A 20783-nucleotide genomic window follows, 5' to 3' on the forward strand; every position below is an offset into this window, starting at 1 on the left:
AGTTTAGAAGATTGAAAATTAGTTTCCAAGTTTGTAAATTAGTTAAGAAGTTTGTTAATTAGTTAAGAAGTTTGTAAATTTGTTTCACAGTTTGTAAATTAGTTAAGAAGTTTGTTAATTAGTTTCAAAGTTTGTAAATTAGTTTCCAAGTATGTTAATTAGTTAAGAAGTTTGTAAATTATTTTCAAAGTTTTTAAATTAGTTTAGAAGATTGAAAATTAGTTTCCAAGTTTGTAAATTAGTTAAGAAGTTTGTTAATTAGTTAAGAAGTTTGTAAATTAGTTAAGAAGTTTTTTAATTAGTTTTGAAGTTTGTTAATTAGTTAAAAAGTTAGTAAATTACTTTTCGAAGTTTGTTAATTAGTTAAGAAGTTTGTAAATATTTAATATTTTAATTAATATTTTAATAATAATTTTGTAATATTTATTTCAGAGTTTTCATTTTGTTTAAGAGTTTTTCAATTTGTTTCGGAAAAATCAAATTTTGTTTCTGAATTTGAAACTTTGTTTCACTGAAATTGTAAATTTGATTTTAAAATGGTTTACATTTGTTTCAGGAAATTCTAAATTGATTTTAACCCTTCAAGGTCCAGGTGACCGTTAGGCCCGAAAACAAATGTGTTTTGTAGTATCCCTTGTGTTGTCCACAAGCACACCAGACAAATTAGTTTTCGGGCCTTGGGTCACCTTGACCTAATGGAAATTGTAAATTTGTTTTTGCACCGGGCCACTGTACAAGGTCGGTATGTGGAAATAAAAAGCTGACGATCGACGGCTCTGGACTCTGAGCTGCAGATGAAACCATGTTGTTGTGAGTCAGTCAGTCGACTCGCCTTCATCGTCTGCTCGCTGTTGTCGAACTGGGTCCTGAAACTGGGTCCACTGGGATCAGCCTGAGACACACAGAGACAGTCTTTGTTTGATCAGCACAAACACAACAGAAATACTCGTAAAAAAAAGTACTTCAATACCTACATGTTTTACTCGTGACTTGGTTTATACTTTTCAAGATGTAATTTTTACTTTTATGTTCAGTAGAAAAGTTATTTCTAATGAATGAATTAATAATTATCAGTAATTTACGTTTTACTGTCAAACGTTTAAAAAAAAAAGAAATCACAACAACAAGTTACACTAGTCCTCACTGCGAAGTATGGTGTGTGTTTGTCAAGAGTGTGTTGATACGTATAACGATATATAGCGATGTAGAGTGATAATGTAGTAACAAGTATATTTGTGAAGTATTGTTGAGTACTTGACTCTGGTGTTGTGATAGTGTAGTAACAAGTATATATGTGTAGTATTGTCCAGTACTTGACTCTGGTGTTGTGATACTGTAGTAACAAGGATATATGTGTAGTTTTGTCGAGTACTTGACTCTGGTGTTGTGATAGTGTAGTAACAAGTATATATGTGTAGTATTGTCCAGTACTTGACTCTGGTGTTGTGATAGTGTAGTAACAAGTATATATGTGTAGTATTGTCCAGTACTTGACTCTGGTGTTGTGATAGTGTAGTAACAAGGATATATGTGTAGTATTGTCCAGTACTTGACTCTGGTGTTGTGATAGTGTAGTAAAAAGTATATATGTGTAGTATTGTCCAGTACTTGACTCTGGTGTTGTGATAGTGTAGTAACAAGTATATATGTGTAGTATTGTCCAGTACTTGACTCTGGTGTTGTGATAGTGTAGTAACAAGGATATATGTGTAGTATTGTCGAGTACTTGACTCTCGTGTTGTGATAGTGTAGTAACAAGTATATATGTGTAGTATTGTCCAGTACTTGACTCTGGTGTTGTGATAGTGTAGTAACAAGGATATATGTGTAGTATTGTCCAGTACTTGACTCTGGTGTTGTGATAGTGTAGTAACAAGTATATATGTGTAGTATTGTCCAGTACTTGACTCTGGTGTTGTGATAGTGTAGTAACAAGTATATATGTGTAGTATTGTCCAGTACTTGACTCTGGTGTTGTGATAGTGTAGTAACAAGTATATATGTGTAGTATTGTCCAGTACTTGACTCTGGTGTTGTGATACTGTAGTAACAAGGATATATGTGTAGTTTTGTCGAGTACTTGACTCTCGTGTTGTGATAGTGTAGTAACAAGTATATATGTGTAGTATTGTCCAGTACTTGACTCTGGTGTTGTGATAGTGTAGTAACAAGGATATATGTGTAGTATTGTCCAGTACTTGACTCTGGTGTTGTGATAGTGTAGTAACAAGTATATATGTGTAGTATTGTCCAGTACTTGACTCTGGTGTTGTGATAGTGTAGTAAAAAGTATATATGTGTAGTATTGTCCAGTACTTGACTCTGGTGTTGTGATAGTGTAGTAACAAGTATATATGTGTAGTATTGTCCAGTACTTGACTCTGGTGTTGTGATACTGTAGTAACAAGGATATATGTGTAGTATTGTCCAGTACTTGACTCTCGTGTTGTGATAGTGTAGTAACAAGTATATATGTGTAGTATTGTCGAGTACTTGACTCTCGTGTTGTGATAGTGTAGTAACAAGTATATATGTGTAGTATTGTCCAGTACTTGACTCTGGTGTTGTAGTATTTACAGACCACATGACTCTCGTAACTACTTTCATTTGTTTTCAAACCAAAATATGTCCAAACAACAGCTTTAAAAGCTGCTGGACTCACTGTATCCTCTCGTCCTTAGTCGTCACATTTTATTCTTTAGCTGCGGAGGAAGTAATGACTGCTGCCATCTAGAGGCCGGAAGTTTGATTGCAACACAAAAATTAACAGACGCCTGGGAATATTTGCTAATTTTAAATAAAAAAATGGTTTTATTTTAAAAACACTTAAATTTAACTGTAAACCAAAACAGAACTATAGTTTAAAAAAAACGATGCTCTTGAATGTTGATACAGTATTTTGAAAAAAGACGTCATAATAAATCTGAGTATTTATACTTTCTAACACCTCGGCTCAGGACGAGTAATTGTGAATAAAGTACATTTGAAGGACTGACCTTGGTGAACTCCACCTTCAGCAGGTCGGAGCTCTGCTGCTCGGACGAGCTCACCAGGTGAACGGGTCGGTTCCTTCCGTCTGCAACACAACCCTGGGTTAGTGAGTTCTGCCCTGGTTCCGATCCCGACCCGAGAGCCACCTGGCAGGTCGCAGTAGTCCAGCGCGATGGTGCGCAGGTACGACGTCACCGTCATGTCGAAGGTTCTCTTCTTCCCTTCGGCTCCGAGCTGACGCACCCTGAAGGCCAGCACCGTGCGCTCCTCGTGGTCCTGCCGGGTCAGCTCCAGCACCACCTGGACACACACGCGGGTCACCCGGGGTCACCGGTGCTCGGGGTCACCGTGGCGGGACTCACCTCTTTGACCTCGAACTTGAACTGCAGCTCCGCCAGCTCCTCCAGAGCCAGCAGGTGCTGGTCCTCGTCCGTGGACTTCTCGCTCGCGTCCTCCTCCGAGTCTGGGACCAAACCAGAGCACAGAGTTCCTGAGAAGTATGACTCAATGATGCAATCAATCCCATCAAAGTGAGTCACTCTGACTCAAGGTTATTGAGTTATCCTCCCACAAACGAGTTGCTCCGGATGTTGACCAGGTTTAACTTCCTCAACACAAACTAGTCTCTCCTCGATTGTTATGATCACAACAAAAACTACATTTTTAACTGTTGTCATTTTGTTGTCGCACAATAAAAAAAATCACCCTCAACGACGGACATTCATGGACACACACTCACAGACACACACTCACAGACACAGACACACACACGCATAGAAAAGCTTTCAGTCACACAATCACAGAGCCACACTTGCAGACACACACACAGTAACACACTCGGACCCACATACACACACACACACTCACAGATACAAACTCGCAGAAGCACACTCAGGCACACAGAGCCACACACTCAGACACACACACACTCAAAGACACACACACACTCAGAGTCACAGACACACACACACACACTCAGACACAAACACTCGCAGACACAATCACAGAGCCAAACTTGCAGACACACACAGTAACACACTCGGACCCACACACACACACACACACTCACTCAAAGATACAAACTCGCAGAAGCACACTCAGGCACACAGAGCCACACACTCAGACACACACACACACTCAAAGATACACACACACTCAAAGACACACACACACTCAGAGTCACAGACACACACACACACTCAGACACAAACACTCGCAGACACAATCACAGAGCCAAACTTGCAGACACACACAGTAACACACTCGGACCCACACATACACTGACACACACACACCCACAGACAAAAGCTTCTTTCTTCAACATGCCTCTACAATGGATTGGCAGTATTGACTTTCCACTAACTTTAGACCCCTCCAGCACATTGACCTTCTTCTTTACACATGATTTTAGAGAGAGCGAGAAGTTCTTTTGTGATCTAAGTGTCGTTTCTTGTGAACACAACTCTCTCACAGCGCACTAGGGTTGTGTGTTTGAAAAAGTGTCGACTCAGATGAAGGACCTCCAGACGCACCTGAGTCTAAGGTGTCCAGGAGACCCGGGTCGAGGCTCAGACCTCGAGGTCTGGTCTCCACCAGCGGAAGCACCTGCAGCAGGAAACACCAAACATGGTCAGAGTCAATCCAACCCTGGTGTCTTTCTTCTACCTTCTTCCTCGGGCTGGAGGGCGAGGAGGCCATGATGGGCAGAGGGATGGACTCCACCAGCTCCAGAACATTCTGGATCTTCTGGTCCGAGATCCTCACGTGCAGGAGAGGAAGTTCACCCGAGACTTTGAACCTGGAACAGAAGAAGGATGGTCATGTGACCGAGTCGGTAAGAGCGAGTCGTTATGAGAGTCGCTATGAGCATGTGTACATGTATGTGTGTGTACATGTGTGTGTGTGTACATGTGTGTGTACATGTGTGTGTGTGTACATGTGTGTGTGTGTACATGTGTGTGTGTGTACATGCGTGTGTACATGTGTGTGTGTGTACATGTGTGTGTGTGTGTACATGCGTGTGTACATGTGTGTGTGTACATGTGTGTGTACATGTGTGTGTGTGTACATGTGTGTGTGTGTACATGTGTGTGTGTGTACATGTGTGTGTGTGTACATGCGTGTGTACATGTGTGTGTGTGTACATGTGTGTGTACATGTGTGTGTGTACATGTGTGTGTACATGTGTGTGTGTGTACATGCGTGTGTACATGTGTGTGTGTGTACATGTGTGTGTACATGTGTGTGTGTACATGTGTGTGTACATGTGTGTGTGTGTACATGTGTGTGTGTGTACATGTGTGTGTGTACATGTATGTGTGTACATGTGAGTGTGTGTGTGTCTGTACATGTGTGTGCATGTTTGTGTGTAAATGTGTACATGTGTGTGTACATGTGTGTGTGCGTGTTCATGTGTGTGTACATGTGTGTGCATGTATGTGTACATGTGTGTGTACATGTGTGTGTACATGTGTGTGTACATGTGTGTGTGTACATGTGTTTGTACATGTGTGTGCATGTGTGTGTACATGTGTGTGTACATGCGTGTGCATGTGTGTGTACATGTGTGTGTACATGTGTGTGCATGTGTGTGTACGTGTGTGTGTGTGTGTACATGTGTTTGTACATGTGTGTGCATGTGTGTGTACGTGTGTGTGCATGTGTGTGTAAGTGTGTGTACATGTGTGTGCATGTGTGTGTACATGTGTGTGTACATGTGTGTGTACATGTGTGTGCATGTGTGTGTACATGTGTGTGTACATGTGTGTGCGTGTGTGTGTACATGTGTGTGTGTGTGTACATGTGTGTGTACATGTGTGTGTGTGTACATGTGTGTGTACATGTGTGTGTGTGTACATGTGTGTGTACATGTGTGTATATTGTGTACCTGGGCATCCGTGCGTCTCTGTCAATCATACACTTGCTCAGGTTGACAGTGAAGTCCATCGGCTGCAGGATGTGCTGAACTGAAGAATTCTGCTGCCGAGCGACTTTCCAGGCTTCACCTGAGGACAGGTGTACACATGAGGTACACACTCTCACAGGTGTGCGTGTGCGTGTGTGTGTGTGTGTACCTGTCTTGCTGTACAGGACCTGCACTCGTCGCAGCTCCACACTGTATCTCTCGTAGGCTCGATCCATGATCTCCTCCAGAGACGAGGAGGACGAGCACGGACTGAGCGCACTCTGTTCAACACTGTTTAACTACACACAACACACAACACAAGAGTCAACACACACCATCGCTCTGTTCAACACTGTTCAACTACACACAACACAAGAGTCAACACACACCATCGCTCTGTTCAACACTGTTTAACTACACAAAACACACAACACAAGAGTCAACACACACCATCGCTCTGTTCAACACTGTTCAACTACACACAACACAAGAGTCAACACACACCATCGCTCTGTTCAACACTGTTCAACTACACACAACACAAGAGTCAACACACACCATCGCTCTGTTCAACACTGTTCAACTACACACAACCCAAGAGTCAACACACACCATCGCTCTGTTCAACACTGTTCAACTACACACAACCCAAGAGTCAACACACACCATCGCTCTGTTCAACACTGTTCAACTACACACAACACAAGAGTCAACACACACCATCGCTCTGTTCAACACTGTTCAACTACACACAACACAAGAGTCAACACACACCATCGCTCTGTTCAACACTGTTCAACTACACACAACCCAAGAGTCAACACACACCATCGCTCTGTTCAACACTGTTCAACTACACACAACCCAAGAGTCAACACACACCATCGCTCTGTTCAACACTGTTCAACTACACACAACCCAAGAGTCAACACACACCATCGCTCTGTTCAACACTGTTCAACTACACACAACGCACAACACAAGAGTCAACACACACCTTCACTCTGTTCAACACTGTTCAACTACACACAACACAAGAGTCAACACACACCTTCACTCTGTTCAACACTGTTCAACTACACACAACACAAGAGTCAACACACACCTTCACTCTGTTCAACACTGTTCAACTACACACAACACAAGAGTCAACACACACCTTCACTCTGTTCAACACTGTTCAACTACACACAACACAAGAGTCAACACACACCTTCACTCTGTTCAACACTGTTCAACTACACACAACACACAACACAAGAGTCAACACACACCATCGCTCTGTTCAACACTGTTTAACTACACACAACACATAACACAAGAGTCAACACACACCTTCACTCTGTTCAACACTGTTCAACTACACACAACACACAACACAAGAGTCAACACACACCTTCACTCTGTTCAACACTGTTCAACTACACACAACACAAGAGTCAACACACACCTTCACTCTGTTCAACACTGTTCAACTACACAAAACACACAACACAAGAGTCAACACACACCTTCACTCTGTTCAACACTGTTTAACTACACACAACACACAACACAAGAGTCAACACACACCTTCACTCTATTCAACACTGTTCAACTACACACAACACACAACACAAGAGTCAACACACACCTTCACTCTGTTCAACACTGTTTAACTACACACAACACACAACACAAGAGTCAACACACACCTTCACTCTGTTCAACACTGTTTAACTACACACAACACACAACACAAGAGTCAACACACACCATCGCTCTGTTCAACACTGTTCAACTACACACAACACAAGAGTCAACACACACCTTCACTCTGTTCAACACTGTTCAACTGTTACACAACACAAGAGTCAACACACACCTTCACTCTGTTCAACACTGTTCAACTACACACAACACAAGAGTCAACACACACCTTCACTCTGTTCAACACTGTTCAACTACACACAACACAAGAGTCAACACACACCTTCACTCTGTTCAACACTGTTCAACTACACACAACACACAACACAAGAGTCAACACACACCATCGCTCTGTTCAACACTGTTTAACTACACACAACACAAGAGTCAACACACACCTTCACTCTGTTCAACACTGTTCAACTACACACAACACAAGAGTCAACACACAGCATTGCTCTGTTCAACACTGTTCAACTACACACAACACAAGAGTCAACACACACCTTCACTCTGTTCAACACTGTTTAACTACACACAACACACAACACAAGAGTCAACACACACCATCGCTCTGTTCAACACTGTTCAACTACACACAACACAAGAGTCAACACACACCTTCACTCTGTTCAACACTGTTCAACTGTTACACAACACAAGAGTCAACACACACCTTCACTCTGTTCAACACTGTTCAACTACACACAACACAAGAGTCAACACACACCTTCACTCTGTTCAACACTGTTCAACTACACACAACACAAGAGTCAACACACACCTTCACTCTGTTCAACACTGTTCAACTACACACAACACACAACACAAGAGTCAACACACACCTTCACTCTGTTCAACACTGTTCAACTACACACAACACACAACACAAGAGTCAACACACACCATCGCTCTGTTCAACACTGTTCAACTACACACAACACAAGAGTCAACACACACCTTCACTCTGTTCAACACTGTTCAACTGTTACACAACACAAGAGTCAACACACACCTTCACTCTGTTCAACACTGTTCAACTACACACAACACAAGAGTCAACACACACCTTCACTCTGTTCAACACTGTTCAACTACACACAACACAAGAGTCAACACACACCTTCACTCTGTTCAACACTGTTCAACTGTTACACAACACAAGAGTCAACACACACCTTCACTCTGTTCAACACTGTTCAACTACACACAACACAAGAGTCAACACACACCTTCACTCTGTTCAACACTGTTCAACTACACACAACACAAGAGTCAACACACACCTTCACTCTGTTCAACACTGTTCAACTACACACAACCCAAGAGTCAACACACACCATCGCTCTGTTCAACACTGTTCAACTACACACAACCCAAGAGTCAACACACACCATCGCTCTGTTCAACACTGTTCAACTACACACAACGCACAACACAAGAGTCAACACACACCTTCACTCTGTTCAACACTGTTCAACTACACACAACACAAGAGTCAACACACACCTTCACTCTGTTCAACACTGTTCAACTACACACAACACAAGAGTCAACACACACCTTCACTCTGTTCAACACTGTTCAACTACACACAACACAAGAGTCAACACACACCTTCACTCTGTTCAACACTGTTCAACTACACACAACACAAGAGTCAACACACACCTTCACTCTGTTCAACACTGTTCAACTACACACAACACACAACACAAGAGTCAACACACACCATCGCTCTGTTCAACACTGTTTAACTACACACAACACATAACACAAGAGTCAACACACACCTTCACTCTGTTGAACACTGTTCAACTACACACAACACACAACACAAGAGTCAACACACACCTTCACTCTGTTCAACACTGTTCAACTACACACAACACAAGAGTCAACACACACCTTCACTCTGTTCAACACTGTTCAACTACACAAAACACACAACACAAGAGTCAACACACACCTTCACTCTGTTCAACACTGTTTAACTACACACAACACACAACACAAGAGTCAACACACACCTTCACTCTATTCAACACTGTTCAACTACACACAACACACAACACAAGAGTCAACACACACCTTCACTCTGTTCAACACTGTTTAACTACACACAACACACAACACAAGAGTCAACACACACCTTCACTCTGTTCAACACTGTTTAACTACACACAACACACAACACAAGAGTCAACACACACCATCGCTCTGTTCAACACTGTTCAACTACACACAACACAAGAGTCAACACACACCTTCACTCTGTTCAACACTGTTCAACTGTTACACAACACAAGAGTCAACACACACCTTCACTCTGTTCAACACTGTTCAACTACACACAACACAAGAGTCAACACACACCTTCACTCTGTTCAACACTGTTCAACTACACACAACACAAGAGTCAACACACACCTTCACTCTGTTCAACACTGTTCAACTACACACAACACACAACACAAGAGTCAACACACACCATCGCTCTGTTCAACACTGTTTAACTACACACAACACAAGAGTCAACACACACCTTCACTCTGTTCAACACTGTTCAACTACACACAACACACAACACAAGAGTCAACACACACCATCGCTCTGTTCAACACTGTTCAACTACACACAACACAAGAGTCAACACACACCTTCACTCTGTTCAACACTGTTTAACTACACACAACACACAACACAAGAGTCAACACACACCATCGCTCTGTTCAACACTGTTCAACTACACACAACACAAGAGTCAACACACACCTTCACTCTGTTCAACACTGTTCAACTGTTACACAACACAAGAGTCAACACACACCTTCACTCTGTTCAACACTGTTCAACTACACACAACACAAGAGTCAACACACACCTTCACTCTGTTCAACACTGTTCAACTACACACAACACAAGAGTCAACACACACCTTCACTCTGTTCAACACTGTTCAACTACACACAACACACAACACAAGAGTCAACACACACCTTCACTCTGTTCAACACTGTTCAACTACACACAACACACAACACAAGAGTCAACACACACCATCGCTCTGTTCAACACTGTTCAACTACACACAACACAAGAGTCAACACACACCTTCACTCTGTTCAACACTGTTCAACTGTTACACAACACAAGAGTCAACACACACCTTCACTCTGTTCAACACTGTTCAACTACACACAACACAAGAGTCAACACACACCTTCACTCTGTTCAACACTGTTCAACTACACACAACACAAGAGTCAACACACACCTTCACTCTGTTCAACACTGTTCAACTGTTACACAACACAAGAGTCAACACACACCTTCACTCTGTTCAACACTGTTCAACTACACACAACACAAGAGTCAACACACACCTTCACTCTGTTCAACACTGTTCAACTACACACAACACAAGAGTCAACACACACCTTCACTCTGTTCAACACTGTTCAACTACACACAACACACAACACAAGAGTCAACACACACCATCGCTCTGTTCAACACTGTTTAACTACACACAACACAAGAGTCAACACACACCTTCACTCTGTTCAACACTGTTCAACTACACACAACACACAACACAAGAGTCAACACACACCATCGCTCTGTTCAACACTGTTCAACTACACACAACACAAGAGTCAACACACACCTTCACTCTGTTCAACACTGTTTAACTACACACAACACACAACACAAGAGTCAACACACACCATCGCTCTGTTCAACACTGTTCAACTACACACAACACAAGAGTCAACACACACCTTCACTCTGTTCAACACTGTTCAACTGTTACACAACACAAGAGTCAACACACACCTTCACTCTGTTCAACACTGTTCAACTACACACAACACAAGAGTCAACACACACCTTCACTCTGTTCAACACTGTTCAACTACACACAACACAAGAGTCAACACACACCTTCACTCTGTTCAACACTGTTCAACTACACACAACACACAACACAAGAGTCAACACACACCTTCACTCTGTTCAACACTGTTCAACTACACACAACACACAACACAAGAGTCAACACACACCATCGCTCTGTTCAACACTGTTCAACTACACACAACACAAGAGTCAACACACACCTTCACTCTGTTCAACACTGTTCAACTGTTACACAACACAAGAGTCAACACACACCTTCACTCTGTTCAACACTGTTCAACTACACACAACACAAGAGTCAACACACACCTTCACTCTGTTCAACACTGTTCAACTACACACAACACAAGAGTCAACACACACCTTCACTCTGTTCAACACTGTTCAACTACACACAACACACAACACAAGAGTCAACACACACCATCGCTCTGTTCAACACTGTTTAACTACACACAACACAAGAGTCAACACACACCTTCACTCTGTTCAACACTGTTCAACTACACACAACACACAACACAAGAGTCAACACACACCATCGCTCTGTTCAACACTGTTCAACTACACACAACACACAACACAAGAGTCAACACACACCTTCACTCTGTTCAACACTGTTCAACTACACACAACACACAACACAAGAGTCAACACACACCATCGCTCTGTTCAACACTGTTCAACTACACACAACACAAGAGTCAACACACACACACACACCTTCACTCTGTTCAACACTGTTTAACTACACACAACACAAGAGTCAACACACACCTTCACTCTGTTCAACACTGTTCAACTACACACAACACAAGAGTCAACACACACCTTCACTCTGTTCAACACTGTTCAACTACACACAACACAAGAGTCAACACACACCTTCACTCTGTTCAACACTGTTCAACTACACACAACACAAGAGTCAACACACACACACACCTTCAATTGATTACACACAAACAATAAACATACAGATTTACCAAATAATGTATTTGTTTGTTGACACACTTGTGTTGTCAAGTTAAAACCCTACGCACAATTATTGTATATATGAACACAAAAAACAACACATTACCATACACAATAACACACATACTAAGATGCAATAACACAAACACCAATAGCAAACACACAAAAACGATCGCTAAAAAAAGGATGTTAAAACGCACAAAATCGAAACAGAAACTTTAGGTAAAAACACACTAAAGCAACAACACTTAAAAACACACCAAAGTTGAAACACGAAAAAGAGACACAAAGTTAAAACAAACAAGAAAAACACGAAGACAAACAACAAGATAAACAACATTAAATAGAAACACAAGAAAAAAAAGTTTAAAAAAAGTCAAACACAAAAATAAAAATGTAAACAAATTAAAACACCTTTTTTGCCAAAAGACAAAAAAGCCAAAAGACAAAAAAGAGAATGTTAAAAAGTCAAAACACACAAAAAAAACACAAAAAACTAACAAAAGTTAAACAACAAAGTCAAAAGACACAAAAGACATCAATTCAAAACACAAAAAAAGAATGTTAAAAAAAAGAATGTTAAAACGCACAAAATTAAAACACTCTTCAAAAACACAAAAGATAGAGATTAAAAACACACTAAAACAATAACAATTAAAAGCACGCCAAAGTTGAAACACGAAAAAGAGACAAAGTTAAAACACACAATAAACCAAACAGATAAACAAACAGTTAAACCCAAAGTCAAAACAAAAACAAAACACAAACAAAAACAGACCAAGTTAAAAAAACACAAAGTTAAAACGCACAAAAACGAAACACAAACTTTAGGTTAGGGTAAAAACAACAACACTTAAAAGCACGCCAAAGTCGAAACACGAAAAAGAGACACAAAGTAAAAACACACAAGAAAACCACAAAGACAAAAAAAATAGAGCAAAACAAAAACACACAAAAATAGGTCAAGTTAAAAATCACAGAAATCGACAAAAAGTAAAAAGAAAACATACATACAACAGGTGAACAGTTGAAAACACACACAGGTGTGCTCGTGCTCACCTGTAAACTACCGAAGTCCACGATGATGAGGTCCGCGGTGCTGCTGTAGAAGCCAGACTTGGGCAGCAGCAGGTACGAAGGCTTCAGGTTGATCCTCAGATCCAGAACCTTCCTGGTCTCGATGATGTGCGACAAACCTGAGCAGAAGATCAGCAGCCGTCATCTGGCAGAGGAACCCACGGTCACCTCCACAAACCTGTGGCCGTCTTCTCCTTGAACTCCTCCAGCTTGGACAGCGTGGCCGAGGTCAGGACCTCCAGGTCCACTCCTCTGTCGGTCTTGAAGAAGTCCACCAGGCTGTTGACGGTCAGCTGGAGGACCAGGACCAGGACCAGGTCAGGCGGGTTCGAGGCGGACGTTTCTCGAGACTCACCGCGTCGTAGACGATCTCCACAGGCTGCGAGTTGACCCGGAGCAGCTGGTCCGCCGAGCTCTCCAGGGGGTTCAGCTCCAGCTCCACGCTCAGCAGCGACGAGTCCGACTCGCCCACGGACGCGATGAGCGACGGTACCGCCCCCTGCTGCTCCAGCCCGGTGACGAACCAGTGCTGCAGCGCCGCCTCCAGCCTGCGCGAGAACCAGGTGGTCAACAGGTGGAGGCTCATGCACGGACCCGTCAATCGACCTGAGGGCTTGGGCGCCGGGTCTCTGGGAGATCTGGGTGCTGAGGTCCAGCATCTGGATCTTCAGGATCTCCGGGACGTTGGGCTGCTCTCGGATGGTGACGGATGTTCGGAGCAGCTGGAAGGTGACGACGGCGGCGACGTACTGCGACACAGAAGGTTGGTTTTAAGGATCGGAGAAATGTGAGTTCTTCTACTAGAGCAGCCAGTGAAGAGTTTGAAGGAGAAATGTGAGTTCTTCTACTAGAGCGGCCAGTGAAGAGTTTGAAGGAGAAATGTGAGTTCTTCTACTAGAGCAGCCAGTGAAGAGTTTGAAGGAGAAATGTGAGTTCTTCTACTAGAGCAGCCAGTGAAGAGTTTGAAGGAGAAATGTGAGTTCTTCTACTAGAGCAGCCAGTGAAGAGTTTGAAGGAGAAATGTGAGTTCTTCTACTAGAGCAGCCAGTGAAGAGTTTGAAGGAGAAATGTGAGTTCTTCTACTAGAGCAGCCAGTGAAGAGTTTGAAGGAGAAATGTGAGTTCTTCTACTAGAGCGGCCAGTGAAGAGTTTGAAGGAGAAATGTGAGTTCTTCTACTAGAGCAGCCAGTGAAGAGTTTGAAGGAGAAATGTGAGTTCTTCTACTAGAGCAGCCAGTGAAGAGTTTGAAGGAGAAATGTGAGTTCTTCTACTAGAGCGGCCAGTGAAGAGTTTGAAGGAGAAATGTGAGTTCTTCTACTAGAGCGGCCAGTGAAGAGTTTGAAGGAGAAATGTGAGTTCTTCTACTAGAGCAGCCAGTGAAGAGTTTGAAGGAGAAATGTGAGTTCTTCTACTAGAGCGGCCAGTGAAGAGTTTGAAGGAGAAATGTGAGTTCTTCTACTAGAGCAGCCAGTGAAGAGTTTGAAGGAGAAATGTGAGTTCTTCTACTAGAGTGGCCAGTGAAGAGTTTGAAGGAGAAATGTGAGTTCTTCTACTAGAGCGGCCAGTGAAGAGTTTGAAGGAGAAATGTGAGTTCTTCTACTAGAGCAGCCAGTGAAGAGTTTGAAGGAGAAATGTGAGTTCTTCTATTAGAGCGGCCAGTGAAGAGTTTGAAGGAGAAATGTGAGTTCTTCTACTAGAGCGGCCAGTGAAGAGTTTGAAGGAGAAATGTGAGTTCTTCTACTAGAGCAGCCAGTGAAGAGTTTGAAGGAGAAATGTGAGTTCTTCTACTAGAGCAGCCAGTGAAGAGTTTGAAGGAGAAATGTGAGTTCTTCTACTAGAGCAGCCAGTGAAGAGTTTGAAGGAGAAATGTGAGTTCTTCTACTAGAGTGGCCAGTGAAGAGTTTGAAGGAGAAATGTGAGTTCTTCTACTAGAGCGGCCAGTGAAGAGTTTGAAGGAGAAATGTGAGTTCTTCTACTAGAGCAGCCAGTGAAGAGTTTGAAGGAGAAATGTGAGTTCTTCTATTAGAGCGGCCAGTGAAGAGTTTGAAGGAGAAATGTGAGTTCTTCTACTAGAGCGGCCAGTGAAGAGTTTGAAGGAGAAATGTGAGTTCTTCTACTAGAGCAGCCAGTGAAGAGTTTGAAGGAGAAATGTGAGTTCTTCTACTAGAGCGGCCAGTGAAGAGTTTGAAGGAGAAATGTGAGTTCTTCAACTAGAGCAGCCAGTGAAGAGTTTGAAGGAGAAATGTGAGTTCTTCTACTAGAGCGGCCAGTGAAGAGTTTGAAGGAGAAATGTGAGTTCTTCTACTAGAGCGGCCAGTGAAGAGTTTGAAGGAGAAATGTGAGTTCTTCTACTAGAGCAGCCAGTGAAGAGTTTGAAGGAGAAATGTGAGTTCTTCTACTAGAGCGGCCAGTGAAGAGTTTGAAGGAGAAATGTGAGTTCTTCTACTAGAGCGGCCAGTGAAGAGTTTGAAGGAGAAATGTGAGTTCTTCTACTAGAGCAGCCAGTGAAGAGTTTGAAGGAGAAATGTGAGTTCTTCTACTAGAGCAGCCAGTGAAGAGTTTGAAGGAGAAATGTGAGTTCTTCTACTAGAGCAGCCAGTGAAGAGTTTGAAGGAGAAATGTGAGTTCTTCTACTAGAGCAGCCAGTGAAGAGTTTGAAGGAGAAATGTGAGTTCTTCTACTAGAGCGGCTCAGAATTCTGTTCTGACACACAACAGTTTTGTATGAACTGCAAATATTGATGGATGTCATTTATTTAAATGGGTTCAAATGTTTAATATTAAAATATATATATTACTTTAAATACTGTTTCATGAAAGTACTTCAGCGTCGTCATGAATATAATGAATTTTAACACATTTAATAATGTATTTCAATAGTTTTATTTAATATAAGTTTGAATTTGTCGTTTTCTTTGTCAATTATTTTGATTGAATCGTTGTTTTTTATAATTAGATTATTTTAAAATGTTCATCTTGAAATTATTATTTTACAAATAAATGTTTTTTTTTTCAATTCAATAATTAGTTGTTTTTATATAAAAATGTCGGTAGATTTATTACACAAATATTTTTAAATTGAATATTAAAGACTTTATTTTATTGAATTTACAACATTTTTAATTATTTTTTTAATTTGAATATTAAACTATGTGTAAAGAAAATATGATTTTATATAAATATTATTATTTTGAAATAAATTAACCTTTTAATATTATTGAACATTATTTAAATTTGATGATTCAGTAAAAATCAATCCAACATGTAAAAAATGTTAAATTAAAAGAATAAAAATAAATGATTTAATAAATGATGAAGAAAAATGTTAAATTCACGTTCATTAAATATTGTAATGAGACTTACGTTTATTTAAATATAAATACACTCAATAATATAAATATAAAATAATAAAGTAAATCTTTAAGAATAACTTCAATAAAACATTATTCTTCACTGACATGAGCAACAGATAAACGGTTAAACCTGGTCAACAGTGCGAGCGAGTCGGGTCACATTGACCCGGGTCAGAACTCACATGCTTGGGTAAGGTCAGGTCGTGGGAGCTGCCGCTGTAGCCGATGGCCGTGTAGAGCTTCTGCTTCTCGTCTGCAGTCATCAGCTGGTCCAGTCCAGAACCTGAGAAGAACCACAGCTGAAGTAACGTCTCCACCATAGAGAGTCCACCATGGAGATCCTCGGACCTTCCGTCTCCTGGCTCTCCGCCGGCTCCTGCTCCTCCTTCTTGGACCTCCTGCCGAAGAAGCCGCTGAAGAATCCTCCTCCGGACTTCTGCGCCGCCTTCTTGGCCAGCAGCTTCTGGCCCGAGCGGATCACCTCCATCTGGGCCTGCTGCCTCACCAGCGTGATGTTGAAGACGTCCAGGAGCTTCTCCAGGTCCTGGACCTGCCGCTCCGTCTCCGGGCCGGGCTTGTTCTGGTTCAGGAGGCGGGACTTGTAGGCCGACTTGTAGGCCCGCAGGTTCTGGCGGTGCTGCCGGATGTTGGACCAGCACCACATGCGCGTGCAGCGGCGCACGTGGACTTCCAGGATGCTGGTGATGGCGTAGGTCCACCTGCAGGGGGCGCCGGGTCAGCGTTTGATTGACATGGAGGTGGAAAGGGGCGGAGCTTGAGCTCACCAGAGTCTGCCGTGACCGAGGACGGATCGTTCGGGTCGGAACTTCCTGTACGGAGCGTTCTTCACCATACAGTCCACGGACTCCAGCAGCTCCAGCATCGTCAGGTACTGACACACAGAGATAAACACACAAAGATGAAGCACACACACAAAGATAAAACACACACACAAGTCAATAAACACACAAAGATAAAACACACACACAAAGATAAAACACACACACAAAGGTAAAACACACACATGAAGAAAAACCAAAAGAACAAACGCGCACAAAAATAAACAAAAACACAGAAAAACAAAACCATGCGTGTACACACAAAAAACAAACACACAAAGATAAAACACACACACAAAGGTAAAACACACACATGAAGAAAAACCAAAAGAACAAACGCGCACAAAAATAAACAAAAACACAGAAAAACAAAACCATGCGTGTACACACAAAAAACAAACACGCAAAGATAAAACACACACACAAAGGTAAAACACACACATGAAGAAAAACCAAAAGAACAAACGCGCACAAAAATAAACAAAAACACAGAAAAACAAAACCATGCGTGTACACACAAAAAACAAACACGCAAAGATAAAACACACACACAAAGAGCAAACAGATACGCAAAGATAAAACACACACACAAAGAGAAACCAAAAAAACAAACAAAAAACAGAGAAAAACACACACGTAAGAACAAAATCATGCATGTACACACAAAGAACAAACGCACACAAATAAAAGGGGAAAAGATTAATAAACAAACGCAGACACACAGAATTATCACATAAAAAGAAAAACACGCATTTGTAAAAAGTGATGCACACAAACGAAAAAAAGGACACACACACACACAAATAGAAATCCAAACAAACAAATGCACATACAGAGTGAACAAATACACACACACAAAAAGAAAAGAAAAGTGTTTTGTGTGTTTTTCACACACAAAACACATTCATATAATATATATAGATATATATAGATATATCTATAAAAATCAATGCACACACACACAATGAACAAGCAAACAAAAAGAAATCACAAACAAAGTTACACACAAATGCAAAGACACAACAATGCACACACACAGACAAAGACCAAACACAAACAAATATAAACGCATACAGAAACACCCAAAAACTCATACAAGAACATTGATTCAGATGTGTGTATGTTGATACCTTAAAAAATGACATTAACACACATAGAACATGAAAGAACACACACAGTCTAAAGAAGAACACACACATTACTTGTTCACACGCACAACACATACATGCTCAAATTCACCCAAATACAAGGACTCACACCAATATTTGAACGTTCCTCAAACAAATGAAAGAACACACACAAGAGTGTGAAGAAAGGCGCACACATGTACACAACTATGTGTATCATACCTGAGGTCTGGTGACTTCGATGGCGATGTTCTGAACCTCCAGGTGAAGCTTCAGCCTCGGACTCTGAAGGTCACTCTCCGCGTTTGGGTTGATGGTCATTTTAGCCAAAGCTGAGATGGGCTTGAACACTGGAACACACACACACATGAACACACACAATACACACACACACACACACACACACGCACACACACACACACATACATGAACACACACACATGAACACACATTAACACACACACACACGCACACACACTCATGAACACACAGAAACACACACATACACACACACATGAACACACACAATACACACACACACACACACACACACGCACACACATACATGAACACACACACATGAACACACATTAACACACACACACACGCACACACACTCATGAACACACAGAAACACACACACACACACACACACACACGAACACACATGAGCACACACATATGAACACACATATACACATGAACACACATGAACACACACATATGAACACACACACACACATGAACACACATGAACACACACATGAACACACACATATGAACACACACACACACACACACACACACATGAACACACATGAACACACATTAACACACACACACACACACACACATGAACACACACACACATGAACACACATTAACACACACACACACACACACATGAACACACATTAACACACACACACAGAGTCACACATGAACAAACATCAACACACACACACAAACACATGAACACACACACACACACACAAACACACACACAGAGTCACACACACACACACACACGAACACACACACAGAGTCACACACACACAGTCACACATGAACAGACACACACACAGAGAGACACACACATTAACACACACACACAGTCACACATGAATACACACAGAGACACACACATGAACACACACACGCACAAACACACATGAACACACACACACCCCCCCAGAGTCACACATGAACACACACACACACAGACACACAGACACCCACACACACACAGAGTCACACATGAATACACACAGAGACACACACACGAACACACACACACAAACACAAACACACACGAATACACACACACACACACACACACACATGAACAAAAGCACACAGAGACACACACGAACACACACACACAGAGACACAAACATGTACACACAAACACACACACACAGACACACACATGAACAAAAACACACAGAGACACACACGAACACACACACACAGAGACACAAACATGTACACACACACACACACAGACACACACATGAACAAAAACACACAGAGACACACACGAACACACACACACAGAGACACAAACATGTACACACACACACACACACACACACACAGACACACACATGAACAAAAACACACAGAGACACACACGAACACACACACACACAGAGACACAAACATGTACACACACACACACACAGACACACACATGAACAAAAACACACAGAGACACACACGAACACACACACACAGAGACACAAACATGTACACACACACACACATGAACAGAAGCGAAGACGACCTCGAGACACTCACCGTAGTTATAGTGAGGAAGCTCCACATCTCTACAACTGATGCTACACTTGAGCTTGTCCTGTAAAACACACACACACACACACACACACACACACACACACACA

The 20783-nt window shown here is 41.9% G+C and overlaps 1 protein-coding gene across 4 annotated transcripts in view; it reads right to left on the bottom strand.

Annotated features, from left to right (window-relative positions):
• The window catches only part of vps13c (vacuolar protein sorting 13 homolog C), a 79122-nt gene that overhangs the window by 48277 nt on the left and 10062 nt on the right, over window positions 1-20783 (bottom strand). For 2 of the 4 annotated variants that reach the window (XM_087793050.1, XM_087793049.1), the window contains 17 exons: window positions 20680-20737; window positions 19102-19229; window positions 17699-17805; window positions 17262-17632; window positions 17096-17196; window positions 14168-14310; window positions 13917-14109; window positions 13740-13854; window positions 13544-13680; window positions 6066-6195; window positions 5879-5996; window positions 4657-4789; window positions 4524-4596; window positions 3354-3481; window positions 3138-3291; window positions 2997-3076; window positions 833-892 (listed from right to left, as the gene is read on the bottom strand). In XM_087793050.1, the coding sequence (XP_087649176.1) occupies window positions 833-892; window positions 2997-3076; window positions 3138-3291; window positions 3354-3481; window positions 4524-4596; window positions 4657-4789; window positions 5879-5996; window positions 6066-6195; window positions 13544-13680; window positions 13740-13854; window positions 13917-14109; window positions 14168-14310; window positions 17096-17196; window positions 17262-17632; window positions 17699-17805; window positions 19102-19229; window positions 20680-20737 (2229 nt within the window). The remainder of the gene's footprint in view (window positions 1-832; window positions 893-2996; window positions 3077-3137; window positions 3292-3353; window positions 3482-4523; window positions 4597-4656; window positions 4790-5878; window positions 5997-6065; window positions 6196-13543; window positions 13681-13739; window positions 13855-13916; window positions 14110-14167; window positions 14311-17095; window positions 17197-17261; window positions 17633-17698; window positions 17806-19101; window positions 19230-20679; window positions 20738-20783) is intronic. The other 2 variants (XM_087793048.1, XM_087793047.1) reach the window with 1 other exon arrangement.

This window comes from Callionymus lyra, chromosome 6, assembly GCF_982586985.1.
Source record: "Callionymus lyra chromosome 6, fCalLyr1.hap1.1, whole genome shotgun sequence".
Taxonomy (NCBI): domain Eukaryota; kingdom Metazoa; phylum Chordata; class Actinopteri; order Syngnathiformes; family Callionymidae; genus Callionymus; species Callionymus lyra.